Source organism: Neltuma alba, unplaced genomic scaffold (assembly GCF_004799145.2).
Source record: "Neltuma alba isolate B1F8T4 unplaced genomic scaffold, ASM479914v2 tig00012563_pilon, whole genome shotgun sequence".
Lineage (NCBI taxonomy): Eukaryota > Viridiplantae > Streptophyta > Magnoliopsida > Fabales > Fabaceae > Neltuma > Neltuma alba.
In genome coordinates, this window is record NW_021637018.1 from 101,049 (window position 1) to 123,664 (window position 22,616).

Below are 22,616 nucleotides of genomic sequence, written 5' to 3' on the forward strand. Positions count from 1 at the left end.
TTGATTGCTAAGAGAGACACAATCATGATGGATCGGATCTCATGGGAACTACTTTGAAATGTGTGTGTGTGTGTGTGTGTATTTTATCAAGGAGTGTGATATGATGGTTACTTTGGCCACTTTTATCGTCAAAAAGTTTACCCAAAAAGGGGATGTGATTAAGTATGTTGGAACTTGGAATCGTCTATGTCTGCGTACAACTTTGACTGTTTAAAAACTTCCTAGGCCTTTTTACAGCCTTTATGTCAGTACATTGTTATGTCCAGTATATACATGGCTGCTTGGTTGATGAGGCTGTCTTGTGAGTTTGATGGTCTCTCAAGAAGTGTTGTTCATGATTTTGAAGGCTCTTTCAGTTGCAGAGGTACCTTCCTTGTAAACAAGTTGGCATCATTATCATGCTTTCTAGATTGTTGTATTTCTATATCCTTATCTTTTGAATGCTCATTTCTTACTCCAGATTCTAAGTGAACCTCTCGGGCGTGTATGTGTATTTTTTTCAAATTACTCGTTAATATATTTATCGTTTTCACCCCAGAAAGAAAAGGTACGAGACTCTCGCTTAATGTATCATGTTTCTACTTAGAGCAATTTGGTGATGATTGATAAGTAACCTGCTGGGGCTCCTTGACTGAGAAAATGAACTACTGCATTTTATAGGCTCTAGTTATAAACTAGTGGATTCTGCCCGGGAATTATCACAGCCAAGTCATAAGGTTGAAAATCCTTTTCAGATATTTTGATTCTATCAATTTATAAAACTGTTCTTTTCGAGTGGTGTCTTGAGATCAAACTGGGCTTTATCGCTTTAATTGTTTGTCTTCGAGGTTCAGGATTTTGCCGGGAAGCATTTCTGAATCAAAAATTGCAGGGGGGCATTTTTCGTTAATGGTTAAGTGATTGAGTAGATCCACATGCAATCTCTTCTTATTTAGGAGAATATTTAGTTAATGAAGTAGTGGGACAAGGATCATGAAAGTTGTAGTCCTATATAAAAGAATTTAATTATTAAATGATTCTTGTGAATATATTCTTTATCACACTATTAAGATAACCACCAAGAAATGCAAGGGGGCTCTACACGCAATCAAGTGGAAATAAAATCTTGGGCTGACATCACAATATGAATCAAGAGCTAGAATTAACATCCAAGAACCAGATGCTACTTAATTTTCAAAGACCCAGAAAAATAAAAAAAAAGGCCCCCTACCCGCAGTAGATTCCCATTGGAAACAATGATGCGCTTTGTTATCGTCATCCATAAACTTCGTCTGCAGATTCTGACTTTCATTGAAACCGACATTTTCAGGGAAATACTTTGAAATTATAGAACCAGAAACTACTTAATTTTCATTTGACTCTAAAAACCGTGCCTGTAATGAATTCCAGTAATAAATGCTATGTTTCCACACATCAACATGCAAGCTTCGCCTCCAGATTCTCCCTTTTATGGTTTTTCTTTGACTCGGCGGCTGACATATCTTGCAGCATATAGCCAGCTTACGTATAAAACGATACAAACTTGTCAATGCATCCCGACATTTAACTTCTGAAGCACCCACAGTAATAGATTATTATTAACTTTGATTATACATGTATCCCAACATTGTTGATGCTGCTTCCAATACAACCAACCATTTTCGCTGACTCTGTTTATTATGATCTGCCAGAAGATACCACTGATCATTTAATGATCCTCAAAATATTTTGTGTCAAACTTTGATTCCCAGAGAGATTAGACTGAAAATATATGTACATGGGTTTTGTTGTCATTGCATGGCATTCTCTGCCATTTTAGGCTTAAAGAAAAAGAAAAACTCGGATGGAAAGTTGCAGAACTAAATAAAGTAAGAGAGAGGCTAAAATTACAAGACGGATGTCTTGGTTAGCGCTGCATCAATTTTGGAATAAGATTCAAAAGAAAAGACATTTCCTCCCGCGAGAATTGAGGCTTTAAGTTAACATGCGTCTTCCCCTTCCCTTCAGCCAAACCCTCTTCATCTCCATCATCTTTTGATTGCTTTATTGTGTTTGAAACTGCTTCTGTTATTTCTTCCACAAAATCAACTATTACCCCATCAATCCCCATCAGGTATTGCATGTAGACTGCTTCTGAAACATTGCTGCACAATTTATGACCAAATCACATGAGTTCTAGAATAATCGCAATAGTTAGGTACTTTCAAGCAACAAGGAACAAGAAAAATGCTGAAGGGGGCCTAGATACTTTAGTTTTCCATAGGTAAGGAGAGTAAGTTTAGAATCTTTGATCCTTGTTATTGCTCCAGGGTTCCTAAATATTGCTTCAACATCGGACACTATTCCTTGCAATCCATTCTCCAAACAGAGTTTTATAGCCTCGTCCAGGGAGTTTCTTCTTACATCGTAGTATAGTTCAGTTCCTCCTTCAGTCAAGAAATATACCTGGCATATGACATGAATTCGAGTTCAGAAGGAGAATTGCAGACTTTCAGCAATCAACAAAAGCCAAGAAAGGGCTTACAGGATAGGTGCTTTGCAATTTTCCAACGAGTTGTGCAGCATCTGGTTGAAATGTCGAGAAGATGATGGGTCTGTCCTTGGCATACTCGAAAAGGATCTGTTCCACAAAATTCCAGTGTTTGATTAGGTAAACAAAGAAAAGATAAGAGTGAAATAGAGCTCATTTTAAGGATGAAGTGAATCAAATGCTATAAAAGGATATTAATATCATACCTTCAATATAGCTTGGAGATTATGGACGAGATGGGCTTGCTCATAGACCAGGTAGTCGTCAAATTTCAGCTCAATGTTGAAACCCAACGAAGGTTCCACCTCCTGAAACGCTTCTTGGAGGGTACAGAGTGGGTCATCTTGTTCAACGTTCCAGCTCACTATTTTCCCATCATATGTTTTCCTAAGTAATGGTTTTCCTTCCTTCTCTAAATCTCGCTGAGGACCATAGCAGAGGAACTCCGACAGACAAAGATCTGTGACTCTCTTCTCGAACACAGTCCCCTGAAAATCACACCTCAGATTTATTGGAATGTTCAACATTGTTAACTATAAGGAGGACTAAGGAGAAGCTTCAAAGGCTGCACTTACATTCTCTTGAGAAAGGATGAAGTCGTCGTGGAAAATAACTGGACAGTTATCTTTTGTCACCTGTACAAAAAACCACATTTCCAGTTTTGCTTTAACTTTTTCTGCGTTTGCCTCATTCACCTTCATACCCTCTAAAGCCAAATGAATTTTCAAACAGAAAAACCCCCATAGAAAACGGGAAGAAAACCAGGAAGTAGGAAATCAGTACTCTTGTAGATTAATTGAAGCAATATGAAGGAGTAGAAAATTCAGAGCACAAGCAACCGAGACCTAACAACAATGAAGTAATCTACCTAAGCGCCAGAGTAAAACCCAGAGCTATGTTTTATTAACCCAGAAGAAAAGAAAACTTCTACATAAACACGCAGAAGTACATCACTAAAATAAGTAAATGCTGTGAATTAACTCACAGTATCAGTTTGATTAAAATTATGTAAGATAAATTTAATGGTTTAAACCTTTTTCATGTCAAATGCCTAATGCTCCAAAGAATTCAAGGAAAATATATATTCAGTGGCTACCGGACACCGCATAGAATCAAGAAAGGAAGATTAAACTTCGGTGATCGTAAATTAAAAATCGAGTCAAGAAAGGAAAATTACATTGTGGTGATCGAAAATTGAAAATCGAGTCAAGAAAGGAAAATTACATTGTGGTGATCGAAAATTAAAAATCGAATCATTTTAAAGGTTTTTTTAAAAATATTTTTTTTCAATAGTGGAGAGAAAGTCCTCAATAGTTCCGAAGAAGTATGAAAGAAAATAATGAATAAAGAATAAAAAATTATAAATGCTGTCGTATGAAACTTCCGATACTTTTTATCTTTAAAATAACTAAAATTATGATTCATTCCTACAACTACTTTCAAGCTGACCAACATTTTTCCAAACAAGAATACGTCTGAGAAAAGCCAAACGTTCAGGTGAACAAGACTTATCGTCACACAACAACTGGGAAATAATTCAATGAAAACTAGAATACACAAGAAAAAGCAATCACACAAATCGCCGGCGGCGGAAAAGCGATAAGATGGGACGATGAACACCCACCTGAACGTCAAACTCGATGAAATCGACGGAGAACTTGGCAGCGGCGTTGAAAGACACGATGGAGTTCTCCTTGATGGCTCGCATTCTCCGATCCGACGACTGCAAGGCGTTCATGCCGTTCCCTCTGTGCCCAATGACCGGAAACTTTGGCATCTGATATTCAGTCCCAGTCGTAACCACGCCTGGAATCCCCAATCCCCAAAACCAAACACCACACATTCAGCAAAACCAGCGAGAAAGAACATCGCAGTGCAAATCAAAACAAGAACGAAAGAACGAACCATCGGAGTAGCATGCGGTGGAGTAGAGGGCGAGAGGGGCGTTCTCAAGGCACGGGACGTCGGAAACATGAATAGCCTTGACAGCCATTCTCACAGAACGCCGGAGAGAGGAGGGGAGTGAAGGAGGAGAGGATATAGCAGGTATTTTGAAGATTGTTTCAGCCATGACTATGGATTTGAGGGATATTTATTATATAAACAAAGCCATACATAATACTTTTCCTGTTTCCGTAGCCAATACACTACACTCTCTTTCTGAGTCATATTCTTTGGGATATTCTCTCCCCCCCCCCCGGGGGGCCCAACCTACCATCATTATCGTCTTCTAAATTTGCAAAATCCACGTCAATTAAATTAACTGATTATCATTTACGAGTTATTATCACGTTCGGCAAAAATCGATTTTTGCAATTAGGGTTTGCTTGGTCCGATGTCTTCGGAGAAGATTCGTTGTCTCATTGAATTGGAGGGCCGGAGGTACGAATGGTGAGAGGGCAATGAGCTGGCAAAGGGACTGGGATGAGATGAGATTTTTTTTTTTTTTTTTGGGGAGCCAAAAAGATGAGATTGATAATAATGTAACAACAAACAAATTGAATCATTATGAAACGATTTGACCCGAAAAAGCTATCAAAATAATTTCTTACATGCATGTATCTTCCATTTGGACTTGATCGATATCATTAGTCCCCCGCTTGTCCTTGCTACGTCCTCCCGCCGCTGCTAATTATCTTTCCTTAATTACTTTATTATAAATTTTAAATACCTAATTCATAAATAATAATAAATTAATTATAAATATAATTTTTTAAAATATACTTTATAATAAATGAGAAAAAAATAAAAGAAAACATATGCATGATAAGAAAATACGTAAAAAAATAATTAAGAAAAAAATTTAAAAAAAATACATCAAATATTTACACATATTTTAAACTGCAGTTTATAAAATGAATCACATTTTCCTTTAAATTTAAAATTTATAATAAATCCCTAAATTTAAAACTCATAAATAAATAGGACAGGAGGGAGTACAATGCTAATTTTGGCTTTTCATTGATTGGTCGGACACTGTTGAAATTTACCAATCACGGGAACTCCTTTTCATCAAGAACTTCATTATTAGAAGGACCGCCGAAGCCGGGCTTCTTCAATGGGCAAATGTAGTTGGAACCGAGAACTACTGATTATATGATTATATAGTTATTAGTATTAATACACATAATTTATTGGCTCAACATGCTGATATTATTATTAAAAAAAATTACATCTCACAAGGAAATTAGATCCCATAATGACTATCGAATTTCAGTAAAGTAATAAATTCGTGCAATAAGTACTTAATTTAATATATAATATAAATCCAAAGACAATCAATTACTATATCAATAAAATTTGGAGGAAAAAAAATCATATTCCATTCTATTAACCCCTGTCTTCAGCCAAGGAAGGCACACAAGGATGAAGACGTAGCAGAGACAAGGAGCCTAACTTTAGATTGGCTCGTGGAGAAATGGAATGGGAAAAAATTGAAATAATAGGCATTCGCCAACACGAATAGAAGCAGTAAAATACTAAACTTGTAATAACCATTCACCCAGAAGCACACAAAGAAAAGCAGAGTAAGCGCAAGGATGAAGATCACAGGCGGAGACAGAGGATTGAACTAAAACTGAAGTAATAGCCATTCAGCAACAGCAGTCGAAGAGAAGCACGAAAAACGTAAAAACCACTCACCCCAGAGAAAATGGAGAAGAACCCCAGAAACACACAGAGAATGGAGGAGAATTTGAGAAAAAAATTTGGACCATTTCTCGATTTGTGCGTGTCATCCTTGCGCAGGGGCCATGCTAATCTTCTCTGTATCGTTCCAATTTTATCGGATGTCCCCGAAGGGACGCTCTTGGCTGCTGCAGCGATCCTATATAAACAACGGGACGGTGATAATCATCAGCGATGTGGGACTTCTGAGGATACACCAACTCGCCTCCCGGAGCTGGAAAGAAAGCAGTGAAACATATGAATGTGATGGAAGGAAGACGTAGTTCGGGAAGGAAGGATGGAAAACGAACTAATGAACGGAGAAAACAGTTTTTGTCGCCTTTTTTTTCCAATGATATTTTAGGAATAGGAAGTAGGAATATAAATACCTCTATCTGTAGGCATCCTGTAGCCTTGCTGGTTTTCTTGTAAGTCCTGATTTGACGCTTCGTTTCCTGAATGGTCTGCCCAAATCCCCATGCTCAAATGGCTTGAGTACGTGTCAAGTCACAGAAGGGAAACATAACTGGTTCAACTTAACCTAAATATAACAGTGTTAAAGCTCAAGAAAATCTCAATTACATCCTAACTAGATAGAACTCTCCCTTTTTCAGTTCCCTCGCTTTCTCAGTCAGCGGACCCGGATCCTTGACTGACAAAGAATTGAAATGAAAGGTCACGGGAGACGTGAGTTGTTAGAAAACAAAATTCCAAGGCGTACAAAATACAGAAGCACTCTTGACCCTTTGACCTATGCCATGTTGATATTCCGGCCGAAGCAGAGGCTATCATACGAAGACTTCTAGGCAAGTGACTGGAGTGATCCCAAAACATCCCAAGGCGCTTGGCTAACATTATTGGACGAAGACTTTAGGCAAGGAACTGTTGTACAAGAACAGTAAAGAAGAATTATAACTGCAGTTTCAAACTTTTTTTTTTTTTGGGAACTGAAAGGTGAGTATATATTAGTTTCAAACATTTTTTCGTCTGCTATTCCTTTCCCTTTTGAACATTGCCATTATGGCAAACCAAAAATCTCGCATGCGTTTATGAAAGACATGCCCTGAAGAAAGGTGGTTGAAATATGCCCATTTGCCCAAGAAGCAGTGAAACACGATGCAGAAGCATGGAGGAGCGATCAGTTTCCAAGGAATCACAAAATCAGTAGAAAATCAAAACCGCAAAGGAGAACGTTAAAACACCGGAAGCAGCGTCGACGGGGAACACAAGAGACTTTGACCCGCCTATCCGTTTGAGCTTTTCATCCTTGCGCGGTGGCGATGCTAGTTTTCTCTCAGGTGAGAGTCATATATGAACTTCAATATCGCGTCGGTGATGGGTGATATGGAACTCAGACTGAAGGAAACACTCTAGGCTGATTAAACTAAAGCAAGCTCTCGAATGCTCAGTACGTGTCACCCTGATAGTGACTGGATTAAGGGGTTCGAAAGAAGCTGAAGGGGCGGGTTACGAAACAATCCTTTTGCACCAAAGTTTCTGCGGGTTGTACGCGAACGCTTCTGGATGACAAGCATAGTTACAGTTAGCACCCTTTCTCTTTTGTTGTAATTTTCGCAGAAATTGTTATAGGAAAAATCTGTGTGAATTTTAAAATTTCAATTCAAATCTCTTATATTATTTTAAAATATTGTAAAATTAGTAAATATTTTTACTTTTTTTTTTGAAAATATTGCCACTTCAGCACCCTTAGTTAGTTTTTGACTATCAGAGCAGACAGAGCTCCAGTGCTGGTAATCCTGTCAGTGGCCAGCCGCCAGAACTTTGGTGACATGATATTGGAACTTTGGTAATCAGTCACCGGAATTTCGGTGACTACTCTTTTTAAGCATTGACTATTTTTGTTTTTAGAATTCTGATGACTACTCTTATTTAACTACAGATTACTCTAATATTATAATTAACTACTTTTATTTTTAAAATTTTGGTGATTACTCTTATTTACCTATGACTATTTTAGTTTTGTTATTGACTACTTTTGTTTCAAAACTTTCAAAAATACATTAAATATTATTGGAGATCTAATAACTACTATTTTTTTTAGTTATTTACTATTATCATGTAATCAATAACTATATACAAATAATCACTGGAATTTTAAAAACAAAAATAGCCAAAAATTAAAATAAAGTAGTTATAAACTATATGAAAATAGTCACCTCAAATAAGTACAATATTATCATTTGACAATATTTTAAAATTCTAAATAATACAAGAGGTTTGATTTGAAATTTTGAAATTTACCCATTCCAATTTGTCTTTTAACATTTTAAAGGTATTTTATTATCTTTTTGCCAAAAAAAAACTTATCTGCATATAAATATGAATATATTATTACTAGACACGCTTTTTATTTATTTATTTAATACTAAGACAGGACTATATTTTTTTGTGAAATTCTCTTACGAATATATAATGCGGACATGTTTAATACAACACTTATTAGATCCATTACCAAAAATATTACTTCAAGTCTTATAGTTCAATTGAATGACTTGATAATAAATTTTTAAAGCTGCGCGTAACTATTGTCCCCCCGCTTTGATCCCACTATGACCAACCGGTTAGCAACCAGAAAGAGAGCAGCACCAGCTATTTTCACAGGCACGGACTGCAAATAAATCGGTAAACGTAAGATAACACCAGGCAAAATAACAATCACTCTCAGAACTAACAATTCCATTCCTAATAGAACAACGGCTAAAACGACACTTACAAGCATCCTGCAAATGCCCGCAACCCCATATCGCACATACCATGATTTTACATTAGAATTACCATATATCACATGAATTCCTGATCATCACTGGCAAATCAGATCCCATTATGTCCATTAGCCAGACTATTCTTGGCAGAATGGCTATGTATGCTGGTTTTGGGTTGTCAAGCTGCTGCTGCTACCTCCGCCCACACGATTGGGTTCTCCCACCCGCTGTGCTAATGCAAGAACTTCAGGGGACATTTCCCAGCTCCCACTTTTTCTTCCCCAGCTGGATCGCCGAGGATGTATCCCGACACGGTCACCCTCGTCCACTGTAGTCCTTACTTCAGGTGACAACTCTCCCAGTTCACCTTCCTTTATAGTTGAACGATCATTGATCAATTGACCTTCAGAATGATCTACTCCGGGGCCCGTGTCCCCCCAGACGCCTTTTCTGCCCATCTCTACATCTTCCACAGCCTTTCCCATACTTGGGCTCATAAAACCCCCAGCCACCGATCTAGCAGGTAATGCTGGTTCCCTTGCCACCGTTGCCCTGAAATTGTTCTTTGATGGGGGAATGTTGCTGCAGAATATCTCTCCAAAATTATTCAACACTCCTTTGTTATAAGGATTGGCCCGTCGATCATACCTGTATCTGAAATTCTCATATGTAGTCTGCAGGAGCAACAGACATAAATAATTGTAAGATCATTTTGGAATATAACTTCTTTGTTCGCACCAAGAGAAAATTCCAAAATGCAGTTGTTACCTGATTGGTACTTATCAGATATAAATGGAAGGCAGTAAGACCACCAACAAACCACATTGCTATGAAAGTGTAAATTATTAAAACTATGGATGCCGGTGTTTTGATCATTGCCTTCCAAATTGTTATCTCCTCTGACTTCATAATTCTTCTAATGTAGACCCAGCAAAATGCAAAAACATATATACAAAGTAGCGTAGTTGAGAAGACGAACATGAAGAAGAAGCGATAATTACGCTGCATAACAATATAATAAGTGTTCAGATAATGTAACACAGATATTCAAGAACGACATGCAGCAACTAACTGAAAAGCCATTAAACCGATAAATGTCGTTTTATAATAGAAATGAACAGTTGTTTTGGGCTTCGCATCATATGCCAAAAAAGAAGTGAATAATTCACCAAGGAAGAAAACATAAAGTCAGCAAAAACAATCCTTAAATGTGAAAGAAAAAAGAAAGCTACCAACAAATCCCTTCTGCTTGAGGAGAAATGGAAATCCTTCGGAAACCCGGTAATCAATCAGTGCTGCATTATGAGTGCATGTTGGGATTGGCAACTCACAAATTCAAGTTGTCCAACCCAACCTGTGGCTACATCAATGGAGTCGAATCAAGTTTGTGATTTAGGTTGGATCAGATCAAGCCAGAAGACCCGCACAATTCATTGTACTTGGTTGAATTTGCAGATTTCAATATTTCGACTGTATAAAATCAGCCCACGTCTAAAACCCACAATTATGTGCCGAGAAGACTAAATTAACACTTGGTTAATTAACACATAACCTGACCTGCATATGCATGGTGAGTTTGGTCTGTGTCGAGTAGACAACATTAACACTGGGTTTGCATTTGAGACTCCTCTTTGCAACTGTCTGAATTGATATTTGCAACTCATTTTTCAGAAAATTTTGTTGAGGACCTAATTATCATTTAATCAGTATTTTGGTATCTAACTATCGTTCTCCCTAAATTAAAGTCTCGTCTACCACATGCCAAAGAACACGAGCATGACAACAAATAGAAACTACCCAGCGAAATTATCAATCTTTCTGAGCAACATTCGCCACTTTGCAAACTGGGTTCACAGTTGACAGAAGACAACTAAATAAAACAAAAAATCCAACTTACCAGCCCAATACACTGTCCAACCCAGGGGCAGTGGTGATCAAATCGTTCTACACAGTTATTGCAGATTGAGCAGTGTGAGCATCGAGGAGGCCTGTAGAGCATGCAAGTATCACAATATTTGACTTTGACAATATTGCCATTGACCTGAACCTCCTTAAAGCGAGGCAACCGTAGTTGAGGAGTTTGACCAGCTCCAACATCCAAATTGCCATCAAGAACTTCTGGCTCTGGAGGATGTGCATTGCGTGGAATTATACCAGGGTCTCTGCCAGAAGTTAACAATAGAAGACCTAAGACCTGAAAAGATTAAATCAGCACAAGGCTCAAAAGAACATATTTTTATGTGCATGGCAGAGATCATGACCAATAAAATCCAAGAAATTGGAGAATTTGGGCCTCCTAAAGCTTTGATTACAAAATCACCCAAAAAAAAAAAAAGACAGCAATTATAAAGTCAAAGGCAGTGAACAAAACTACTCCATTGTGGCAACTAGTGAGCCCAGAATCAAAAGAATTTGAAGATACTTGTAGACATAGGACCGCCTAGGGAATGTCATGGCCTTTTGTCCCCACACCCTTGACATCAACCCACATCCTACCCTGTCTTTGTCACCCCAGGTGGCAACGTCATGGCTCTCTCAAGAAACATGAAATTCCACCAATTTTTGGGTAGGGCAGTCCAGAGACGGAAATGAAATCAACAAGATGTATGATTGAAAGAGATCTCCTGAAGGGTACCTTGTTTCAAGCCAAAAACACAAAACAAAAAGCAATGCTTCTCATGGTATAAACAAATAACATTATCACCATGCGGTACATTGATTCAGAAGGAGATAATTGATGTAGAGAGACTCACATAAACTGTGAATATAACAGCAACAACCTCTATGGTTATCCCCCAGTGGTCAGAAAAATCGTCCATCAGTTTTCTGGCAACAAAGACACAGAAAACTGCCACGGGAGCAACAAGAAGGAAAATGGTCAGCACCAGTGATCTTACATCTGGTCCAAATACGAACCTCCCCTGAAGAAAAAATTTCTGCAAGAAAATGTTCTATGTAAGAACCATCACAACCACAAAACGTCCAATTACAGTAACATGTTTCAGATAAAGCGCAGCAAAGGTAATTATTATTTTTCTATTATCTATGAACATTGTGCTAGTCCATAAATAATAAGAAATATAGTCTAGCAAAGTTTTTCCTAACAAAGCAAACAAGTTCCCTTAACAATATCAATGTTGATATCATATAGATTCTGTGACAAAAGTAAGTCAGATTCAAGATGTCAAGAGGGGGGAAAGCAGCTGTTTTCTAGTTTACACATGTAACGCTGCAGCCCATAAATCACAAAGCCTGCCACAATCTCTTTCATTTATTCAGCTTTTCCAAATTTTGGCCTAGTTTTGACTTTTAAGTGCCTAAAAATTCAGAATTCATTTTGACTTGTCCAATATCAAGAACCAGGTGCAATAGCAGTGAGGTGACTTTATGATTTGTCAATTCTCATAGCTAGTTGTATATTAAATAAAAGCTAAATGGTACTACAACTGAAATCTGAAACGCCAACAAGCTAAATGTATCCAATTAAGTTTCTTGGTTGCTATAATGGTAATTTACTGACGTTGCTTCATAACTTAACGGAAAGAGTACCCTCAAAAACTTGAATAGTCATAAATCAGGCAATCCCTCAGCTCCTTGGCGAGAGAGATTTCCTTTTTGCTAAGCTCGCTTGCTTTCATTCTGCAGAGTTCGTAATCACCACAGACCCCGGAACCCCTCTTAGGGTAATAAAATTGATTCAACAGGAGAGCAAGAAAAAATAAGAACAATCAATGAAGGAGGATCGACCTAGGATATCATTGGACTTAAGAGAAGAAAGAGAGGACTTTGCTAAACGCAGAATGAGATTGATTTAATAAGTTAGACTTAAGAAGAAAAAGAGAGAAAGATTTGCCTAGGCCTGAGAGCAGAATGCAATGGACTACATAAGCTCGAACAATATCATGAATTCGACATACATGACAGAAAGTGTGAGACAAAAACCCAATAACAGAAAAAGAAAAAAGAACAAAAAACTAGAAGTAAAAACTCACATTACTCCCTTTCCATGTTTGGTAAACCCGCAAATCGCTGGATCCCGACCCAGGATCGGTCTGCTGGGGTGGAGGCACCACGTACATATCGTATTGGAAGAAGATAGTCCAGTCACAGTCAGTCCAGAATCCTCAAATAGCATATAAAATCCGCAGTGACCCCCAGAAACGAAACTCACGAAGCCAAAACGCAAGATATAGAAAGGCAGGAACTTGAAGGCTCTCTGAGGTTAAAAATCCATGGCCGACGACGAAAGCAGAGACCCTTATAGCTCAGAATACCGGCGAGGTGGAAGGGAGAGTGGTAAATCGGCGACAAGGCATGAGAGGTAGGGCCAAGGGGCAGCGAGTGCTCAGTTTTTTTTTTTTTTAAAAGTTGGGTGCCTTTCACTTCCGAAGCTGGGGATTCAATACATGCTTTTGGTGAGCAAGGGACTCTCCCAACTGTTACTGCTACTGTCACTGTATGTGTCTGCGCTTGACAGCATATAGAAAATGACATGGCCCGTTTTCATTGGAACTGACCATGATTGACCGGTTTCATGGCTCCGCTGGCTGTTTCTGCCACTCTCTTTCTTGCGTCCTAATAATTTACCCTAGCAGGACCTTTCTTCCGTTCAAGGTTTCTCTCACATTAATTACCTAATAACGCACCCAACATTAGTTGAATTTAATTAATACCAAACATTCATTTAATAATATAAAATATATTATTTATAATAGATAGATAATTCTCACTAATACAAATTATATACACTTCACCAAAAAAAATTATATACAGCAAGAGAATCCAATTAAATATAAATGCTCTTTATTTTTATTGTAGTGGGATATTAATCTGCTGGATTTTAAGGTGAGTTTCACTAACTTATCATGGTATATTTTTTAATAAATTTATATTATGTATAGAATATATGACAATAAAAATTTGTCATAGAACTAGCCTGATCAAGCCTACTCATTCAGTTGGTGCTGCAAAATTTTGCAAATTTGGGGATGAAAAAATTGATTGAGAAATGAGGCATAGATTTGGATATGAGCTTTTGAGCTTTCCAAAGGAATTGAACGGCTAATAGTTGTTAAGACTTTGGCTTTGGCATCATATATAGGCGGATTTCTGGAAAAAAAAAAAGATAATTAATTTTTTTAAAAAAACTCTTTTATGCTGTATGAGATAAAAATTTTTTTACATATTTATTTCATATAGTGTAATACTACCTCCGATAAATATAAGATTACAATCTACTTTGTTTTCAATATTTATACATTTTTTTCAAGATAGTCCTTCTAACAATAATAGTTTTAGCTAATATACTTGATTAGTAAGGATATTTTAGGAAAAACAATACCTATTTATTACAAATAACTAACTTAAGTTCTTTTTTTAATCTCCTTGAATTAGTTAATTAGCTCTTATATTTAGGACTGGTTATAGTATTTAAAATAAATTAATCCAAACCACCATTAAAATATGGGAGATGAAAGAAAAAAGCGCGGAGAATTATCATGAAAGAAAAAGGGGGAGATTGGTTGTTGTGGACAGTTGCTTTATGGGCGGCTAATTGATATTGCTAACCTAAACTCCAACTAATCCACTACTTGGCATTATTCCGCTTTTTCGTATTCTTCGCTCTCAAGTCAGAGACCGGAGAAAATGGACAGCGCGGTAATGCTTTTTGTGGTCAAAATTCAACTTATTTTGTCAATTATCTTTTTAAAAAATAATACGAGGACAGTTGAAACGATGATGGATAATTTGGCACTGCTAAGCCACCAGCTTTACTCGGTATTGATTGTACAGGCGCCTTTGCGCTTGCGCCAGCGTCAGGGTAATTTCAGAAAAAATTATAATAAAATCCAGAATTAAATAACTTTTTTAAAAAAAGTTGTTAAATTATTCTAAAGTTTCCAAAAACTTGCAAGAGATTTTATTTATTTAATTATCAAATTATCTTTTTTTTAGTATGCATTGAAATAGTAATCATTAACAACTTAATGTGAAATAAATAACAACTATAATAACAAGTATTAACAACATATTTTTCAACACATCACAAAAATAAAACTCATAAGTTATCAATATGTCACAATAATTATTAATTGTTATACTTTAGATTGTAAACGCATGTACTTTCAGTGATCAATACATACTTTAAAAAATAAAAACAAACTGATAATTAGACAAATAGAATTTCTTATAATGAAATATTTTAATACTTCAGATTAATTTAATAATTTTAAAAGTTTTTTTTGTACTTAATTCTTTTGGATGAGACCTTTTTGTAATTTTTCCATAATTCCATGCATGCGTCAGCAAACTGACAAGACCAGGAATATACTATCAGTTCCCCACGCCATGACTCATACGTTAATCTCCTTTGCCAAGGTTACGACCTAACGACTCTGTTTCTGCCTATGAAGTATATCAGTTTATAAACACAGTACACGAGCTCCTTTTGAATTTTCACAGGCGACGACCAAAACCAAACAAAAGAAATCATTTCAGAGTTGCCATACGGACACAGTCCTAAGGCGCTTGCCAAAAATTGCACGGAGCTTTGATTAGGGGGGTCACTTGTACGCTGAAAGGAAAGGATGAGTAACTAATTCTGTTATGCTACTAGTATGGTAATCCTAAAGCATATGATTACAATGAAATGTTACTCCCACACACTACAACTTGAATTTAACGGTTCTCACAACATTTTTCCTCGAATTACAGTAATTTTGAAGAGAGACGTCATTAACAGTACCAAGACCAGACAGTTTAACGCCATAAGAAGCCAGGCGATTGATATCCCGCGGAATGGGAGACTGCCAAAGGCCATCCCACCAACCTGGAGGAAGAAGTGGAGTGAAGGCGCATTGGTTGGCCTGGCTACGACAACTCAAAGGACCAGCAAATCTGTTCCACACGTGACCCCAGCCGATCTGATTCTTCAGACCCGCCGTTAACAAATTGCTCTGGAAACTGCTAAAAAATGCAAAATTTGACGTAGTCGTATTATCCCCTGAAAGAAACAATTATCAGATGCTTCATCCTTCAGCAGAATGTGACATACAGGCTTATGTATGCATGCATGTCTATGTATATGTAAGGAAATGAGAGGGGAAGTACCCAGGTTGCGCGTTGCAGCCAGTGCAGCAACTAATTGAGCATAGGTAGTCCCAACACGCCGGTGAGCTCCAGAAACAACAGCATATTTTGCACGAGATGCAAGGAAAAAGTCCACAAAAGCAACCCATCGAGGTGCTGAACCCCAGTCCTTCACTCTAAAATCTGATTTCAGAAATTCTTTATGTATATTCCCCCGGAAATGTTCATAGTTGAAATGAAGAACCTGGGTAGCAGAGATTAATAAGCGTCAAAAGCACCTATCTTCGTCGTGTTTTGTGTTTGGAAAAGGCCAGAGTGCCTTTTTTGACCCGAAGTTTTGGATGAGTTCTAATATCGCCCTAAATGTTTTATTTGATTACTGTTGTTTGGAAAAGGCTATAGTGCACTTCATCCAAAACAAAAATAAATTAAGTAAATAAAACATTGAGGCCAAACCAAAATTCGAACTTAAATGAGGAAAGTGTACTTTGCCCGATGGGTCAACGGTAGACCCGAAGGACTGACAATGTTGGGAGATGGGGTTCAGTAACGCGAAAGTAGTGGTGGATGAATCCTTTAAGTTTCATGATTAGACAGTGAAAAAGTAAATAATCAGAAGATGGGGAATCTATGAAGGACTTAGACAATGTTGGGAGATGGGGTTCAGTAGAGTAGAGGTAAAAAAATGACGCGAAAGTAGTGGTGGATGGAATCCTTTAAGTTTCATGAAATGAGGTGCAACCTGTGCTGATATCAGAGATACGAGAACTACTGAAAAGCGAATGGATGGTGAAAATCAGGCATGTCTTCAGAGAAGCCAATGGAGTGGCAGATCGACTAGCAAAAGTGGGATTGAACCAGGAACAACGAAAAATCACATGGACAAACCCCCCAATAGAAGCCTGAGAGACCCTACACCAGGATAGTATTGAACGGGGAAGCATCCGTAGAGTCAGTCTAAATTAGTTTGTTTGTGTCTTCTTGTACTTCACCCAAAAAAGAAGAAGCAAATAATCAAGCAAATCATTATTCAACATATGAAATTAGCCCCAAGGAAAACAACATATTTTCTGTTTTAAGCATCACTGACTAGTGGCAGGAGAAAGAATATTTCATCCATACATTCCATGCTCCAGAGACACGTACACACTAACATACTAAGCACACAATAAGAATCAAGAGATCACCTCTGCAAATTCACTTATGTTGCGAATCATACTTTTAACAACAGAAGGCGTATCAGACACCAAAACCACCTTTGGCCTTAACCTTAGATTTTGATTTCGAATGGCCTTTTTAATGCACCGTAATGCTGCTTGTACAGCTCTCACAGACCTGAATCAGAGGGTGCAAGAATCACGATCAATTAATTAAAGCCACAACTAAGAAAAGGTTGCGATACTTCATGAATCTTGTGTTAACTATGCATCATGCACATTAATGAAGAATCAATATATTCCTCCACAGCATTCAGGGGGGTACAAATGTGATGTATAAATTGTAATTAACATAAGGTTAGATAGGTACATGTGTAAGCCAGTTAGACGGTAGTTATAATGAAATAGCCGTTAGAGGCTAGTGGTTAGAAGCCTTTATAAGGAGGTGCGATTGTAATTAGGGGCTTTTGTTTTGAGTAATATCCAATGCAACATTAGCTACCTCTCTCGTTCTTTCTGTCTACTAGTATTCATCGTAATAGATCCTTCAATTACCTGTTCATAAACATTCGCATATGTATTGAAATGTCAGGATCCTCCCTGCCATCAATAACCCAATTAACAGCTGCTTCAACATCTTTGGAAGGTGATATGAGAACTCTCATTAGCTCCCCAAATACATTAGGACGTGATCCTAGAACTAGTGGATCACCAAATAAATCAGAAGCAGCAGTTCTCATCTCATGGTGAATATTTTTCAAGAAAAATTGTGCTGCCACAGCATCTGTAGTTCCTTGAAACCTACAACATAACGCTATTAGTTATTTGACAAAGCTTGAGAAATAGATACGCAGAGATAGCATTCTCACTATACCATATAATAGGTTGCTTCCATTTCTTCCAATTGCCACAAAGAACATTAGTTTGAGCCGGCTTTTCAAAATCATCTGTTCTCATAATAAGATGCCTCCCATATTTCTTTCAAAACTATTTTGTCTCCCAGGTGCTTGATTTCTTTCATCGTAAAGGTAAAGGGGATAAGAAATATAATCCCGAAAGGATATTTACCTCTGAAACTAGAAGAGAGCTAATAAGATAATGGGAAGACAAGTGCACTTGATTATAACATTACTCTTTTGCATGGTTAAAGTCGTTTGACAAATCCATCAATGACAGGCTGTTAGGATTTGACATTTCAGCGGCCATAAAAATTGCAATATGTCAAAACTTCATTAACCTAGGCTGTTATTGTATCTGCATGATGTTTTAGGTACGAGAAACATTTAAAAAAGTTAATGCAGACAGAAGAACCATAGCAATTGAACACTCAAACTGGAACTATCAACCAGCTCTCAGCAAGAAACCAAAACGTGCGAGTATGTAAATGTCCAAATTGCATAAAACTAAGTTTTTATTTGTAACTGCACAATATTTCTGGACAAGATATTCATAAAAGCTAAAATAGATATAAGATCATTAGTAACTGAAAGCTCTAAAAGAAAATGTTCATCAGAAAACAGGTTGTCAGCAAGAAAGCAACGTTGAGTTCTTGAATTGAAAAAGAAAGGCTTGAGGGGGAACCAATATGCCTGGTTTGGCCAATGATAAGGGACCGGTTTAACATCACACTCAGTGCCGCGGCAGTTAAGACCTTGTACATTTCATTCCCAAAACCTGCCTCTGAGGTCTTACCCAGAACAAACCCATGACTACAAAATTGCTCTGGGGGTAGATCCCTGATTCTTGACGCCCCTGAAACAAATAAATCAACGTCATCTTCTGATTTCACAACAACTCTCCAAAATAACAATATTGCTACTTTTCAGATGTTTATGCCTCCAATGCCACCGGAAGGTACATGGACAAAATAAGCTTAATTGCACTTTCATTCCCTCTACCTCACTCAAGAGAACAATTTTCTCTATCTTGCTTCAATTAGAGCTAATTTTCCCCTTTTCTATATTTATTAGTCCTTCAGATGTTTATGCCTCCAATGCCACAGGAAGGCACATGGACAAAATAAGCTTAATTGCACTTTCATTCCCTCTACCTCACTCAAGAGAGCAATTTTCTCTATCTTGCTTCAGTTAGAGCTAATTTGCCTCTTTTCTATATTTATTAGTCCTTCTAGCGTTAAGGTTATATTATATTTCTATTTATTGTAATAAGGCAAGTTAAATAATTAGGGGAGAAAGATTGTATCAGTAGAAATAAGCTATAAAATTGAAATAATAAATAAATCTGAGGAATAACATTGCTCGAATTGACGCTAAAGAGGCTGAATTGGTCACTCAAGTAAGTTGGATGGATTGAAAGTGTTGAGTAAATTAGATGGACAGAAGCATAAGTAGGTCAATACACTCGAAACAGAAATAGTGATTTCTGTATATGACTGGGAAGACTCCCAGGTCACTACTATAGTCCTAGTTATGACACATAAACCCCGCAACGACAACAACCTTCTTGATAAAGAATCTTGCAAACGGAATATGCTAATGTCAGTAAATGGTTAAGTTCCCAATATATCTATCAAAGCGTGCTAACGCACTAACTCCAGATATTCGAAATTGACAAAGCTTTGCGCAGTTTGTTAAATTGTTCTCGCTACTCGCTCTCCAAATGCCACTGCTCCTAACACAACTATGCTTCATAAGAGAAATGAGCTACCTAAAGATGTAAACATCACATGCATCCTGCTAATCGTCCTGGATATCTAAGGGCCTAGTAAGAGCCACCAAATTTACAAACAAAGCAGAAATAACCGGAAGTAGTCAAAGTACCATTCACAATAAAATGATTTTCGAGAATTCTTCTCACTCTCAGATTTTCTTTCCAATCAACGCTTCTGAAATCGTGCCCCATCTCTTCCACCGTGGCGCATGATTTCTCTACCCTGTTCCCTAAGCGCTCAGAGGCCACCACAATGCCGCCATCAATACTTGAGACTTTTGAGTCTCCAAGCCCAACTTGTATGGGGAAATCGACCACAATAGGAGGATCCAACGGTCTAAGCGCAAGCGTCAGCAGGCCAAAACCAGCAACCAATGCGCATAAAAAAAGAAATGGTTGCAGTAACATTTGCCCCCGTCTAACTCCACCATATCTCACTTTCTCTCTGTCTCTCATCCTTCCTAACTTCATTTTCGTCTACTATTGAACGCTTGGAAGTCAGCTTCTACAATTGAACTGGATCTCAACTAACAACACTGACGCCGGTGAGGCGTATCCCTTTCGGTTATCTTCCTGCGGTTGCGTGAGCCTGTGAGCATATATTCTCCGCGCTACCTTTTTTTTTTTTTTGGGTCGGCTCCGCGCTGTCTTTGTTTGCTCGGCAACAAAAGGTGAAACAGACCTGGCATGTTTTGTAATTTATCCGCGCTATCTTTGTTATATATTTTCCAGTCTTGTACGGAGGCCTGGCTTAATCTAAAACCTGTTAAAAAAACTGTTTTTAAAAAATTTAAATTACAGTTGATAAGTTTCTGAATATTATTGATGAATAGGTCCACAGGACCAATAATCCATACATGAGCAGTCGGACCTGACCCCTTTTATAGACACTACTGGGCCAAGGCCCAACCACTAACTATCTACACGTTTACTTTAACACTCCCCCTCAAGTTTGGGGGCATACAGATTTATGGTCCCTAACTTGCTCATGATTCGTCGATGGTCTTCCTTTCCCAATCCTTTCGTAAATATATCTGCTTGTTGATCTTTACTCCTCACATGCTGCAGTTTTATCATCCCCTGCTGCAACTTTTCCCTTACAAAATGGCAATCTATTTCAATATGTTTGGTTCTCTCATGGAAAACCGGATTACTAGCAATGTGTATTGCAGATTTGCTGTCACAAAATATTTCAACAGGTTCCAAACCGTCAATACCAAGATCTTTCAACAGTCTAGTAACCCAGATCACTTCTGAAATTGCACTCCCTAGAGCTCTGTATTCTGCCTCAGCTGAAGACCATGAGACAGTATTCTGTTTCTTCGATTTCCATGAAACCAGTGATCCTCCAAGCTTAATTGCATATCCCGTCACAGACTTTCTTGTGTCCGGACACGTGCCCCAGTCAGAATCAACATAGCACTCCAGACGACAACTCTTTAACCCAGTAAGAATGATCCCAAGTCCAGGAGTTCCTTTAAGATACTTCACCACCCTCAAGGCTGCATTCATGTGTGACCTTCTGGGTCCATTCAGAAATTGACTCAACCCCTGCACAGCAAAACTTATGTCAGGTCTGGTAACCGTGAGATATGACAACTTACCTATCAACCGTCTATATGATGTTGACTCGGATAGCAGAGGATCATTGGTTTCAGCCGAAGGGTTGCAAGTCAACCTTGCATTTCGTTCCAAAGGAACACTGAGAGGTTTTGCTGCAGTTAGTCCTACATCAGACAAAATATCTAAAGCATATTTACGTTGGTTGAGAATCAAGCCTTTCTTTGACCTAGCCACTTCTATCCCTAGAAAATATCTAAGCTGTCCTAAGTCTTTAATTTTGAATCTATTATGTAGAAACTCTTTGACTTCTTGTATCTTATCTGATTTATTTCCTGTAATCACTAAATCATCAACATACACTAATATGAAAGTAGTTTCAGATTCTGTTTGCCTTATAAACAGTGAGTAATCATACATGCATTGCCTAAAACCTGCCTGTAAAAGGGCTTCTGTGAGCTTAGCATTCCACTGCCTTGATGCTTGCTTGAGACCATAAAGAGATTTGGTCAGTTTGCACACTTTGTTATGTGCAAAATTCCCAAATCCTTGAGGGATGGTCATATACACCTCTTCCTTCAAATCCCCTTGAAGGAAGGCATTATGAACATCCATCTGAAAAAGGTCCCAACCATTCATCACTGCAAGATTTAGAACTATTCTCACAGTCACCATTTTTACTACCGGGGAAAAGGTTTCAAAAAAATCCACTCCTTCTCTTTGGGTATAACCCTTTGCAACTAATCTTGCCTTAAACCTATCTACTTTACCATCAGCACTATACTTCACCTTATAGACCCATTTGCACCCTATGGGTTTCTTTCCCTTTGGCAAATCAACCAGCTCCCAAGTGCCATTATCTTGTAGTGCCTCCATTTCTGCTTTCATTGCATCAACCCATCGCTGGTCTTTAGCTGCTTCTTCATAGCTATAGGGCTCAGCAATGTTGTCAATATTGGATAGAACATATTTATAATCAAATGACACATGTGAGTAGGATAAAAAAGATTGCATAGGGTACTTTACCTTTGCTTTACCTCTTACAATGTCATCAAGTGGTTTATCACAGGCATATCCCACTAAAGCTTTGAAACAAATATCATTAGTGCAAGCATAATCTTTCATCCATGCTGGTGATTTTCTTTCACGTACAGGCCTTCCTAAATCAGTTTCAGGACTAATTTCATTTCCATCATCTTCTCTATGTATTATGTCATCTTTTGGGTTCTGTTGCCTAACCGT

At 37.8% G+C, this 22,616-nt stretch overlaps 2 protein-coding genes, 1 long non-coding RNA gene, 1 other non-coding gene and 1 pseudogene across 4 annotated transcripts; all 5 read right to left on the reverse strand.

Annotated features, from left to right (window-relative positions):
• Positions 1-1,707: 1,707 nt before the first annotated feature.
• Positions 1,708-4,624, reverse strand: LOC114728603 (glycerophosphodiester phosphodiesterase GDPD2-like). Its single transcript, XM_028915515.1, has 7 exons — positions 4,415-4,624; positions 4,134-4,315; positions 3,085-3,144; positions 2,716-2,997; positions 2,504-2,599; positions 2,228-2,424; positions 1,708-2,123 (listed from the first exon to the last, which is right to left on the reverse strand). Exons 1-7 carry the CDS (start codon positions 4,578-4,580, stop codon positions 1,886-1,888), a joined length of 1,221 nt encoding a protein of 406 aa, XP_028771348.1. The 5' UTR covers positions 4,581-4,624; the 3' UTR covers positions 1,708-1,885.
• Positions 4,625-6,210: 1,586 nt separating this feature from the next.
• On the reverse strand, positions 6,211-6,313 carry LOC114728650 (U6 spliceosomal RNA). Its single transcript, XR_003738683.1, has one exon. It is a non-coding gene; the product is annotated as a U6 spliceosomal RNA (small nuclear RNA).
• A 2,475-nt stretch (positions 6,314-8,788) lies between these two features.
• LOC114728600 (probable protein S-acyltransferase 7) lies at positions 8,789-13,375 on the reverse strand. The gene is made up of 5 exons (XM_028915513.1): positions 12,891-13,375; positions 11,652-11,834; positions 10,796-11,092; positions 9,667-9,900; positions 8,789-9,572 (listed from the first exon to the last, which is right to left on the reverse strand). The coding sequence occupies exons 1-5, from the start codon at positions 12,975-12,977 to the stop codon at positions 9,054-9,056; spliced, it is 1,320 nt and encodes a 439-aa protein (XP_028771346.1). The 5' UTR covers positions 12,978-13,375; the 3' UTR covers positions 8,789-9,053.
• A 2,040-nt stretch (positions 13,376-15,415) lies between these two features.
• LOC114728602 (uncharacterized) lies at positions 15,416-18,192 on the reverse strand (annotated as a pseudogene).
• A 2-nt stretch (positions 18,193-18,194) lies between these two features.
• Positions 18,195-19,948, reverse strand: LOC114728604 (uncharacterized). Its single transcript, XR_003738679.1, has 3 exons — positions 19,925-19,948; positions 18,726-18,896; positions 18,195-18,214 (listed from the first exon to the last, which is right to left on the reverse strand). It is a non-coding gene; the product is annotated as an uncharacterized LOC114728604 (long non-coding RNA).
• Between the last annotated feature and the right edge of the window lie 2,668 nt (positions 19,949-22,616).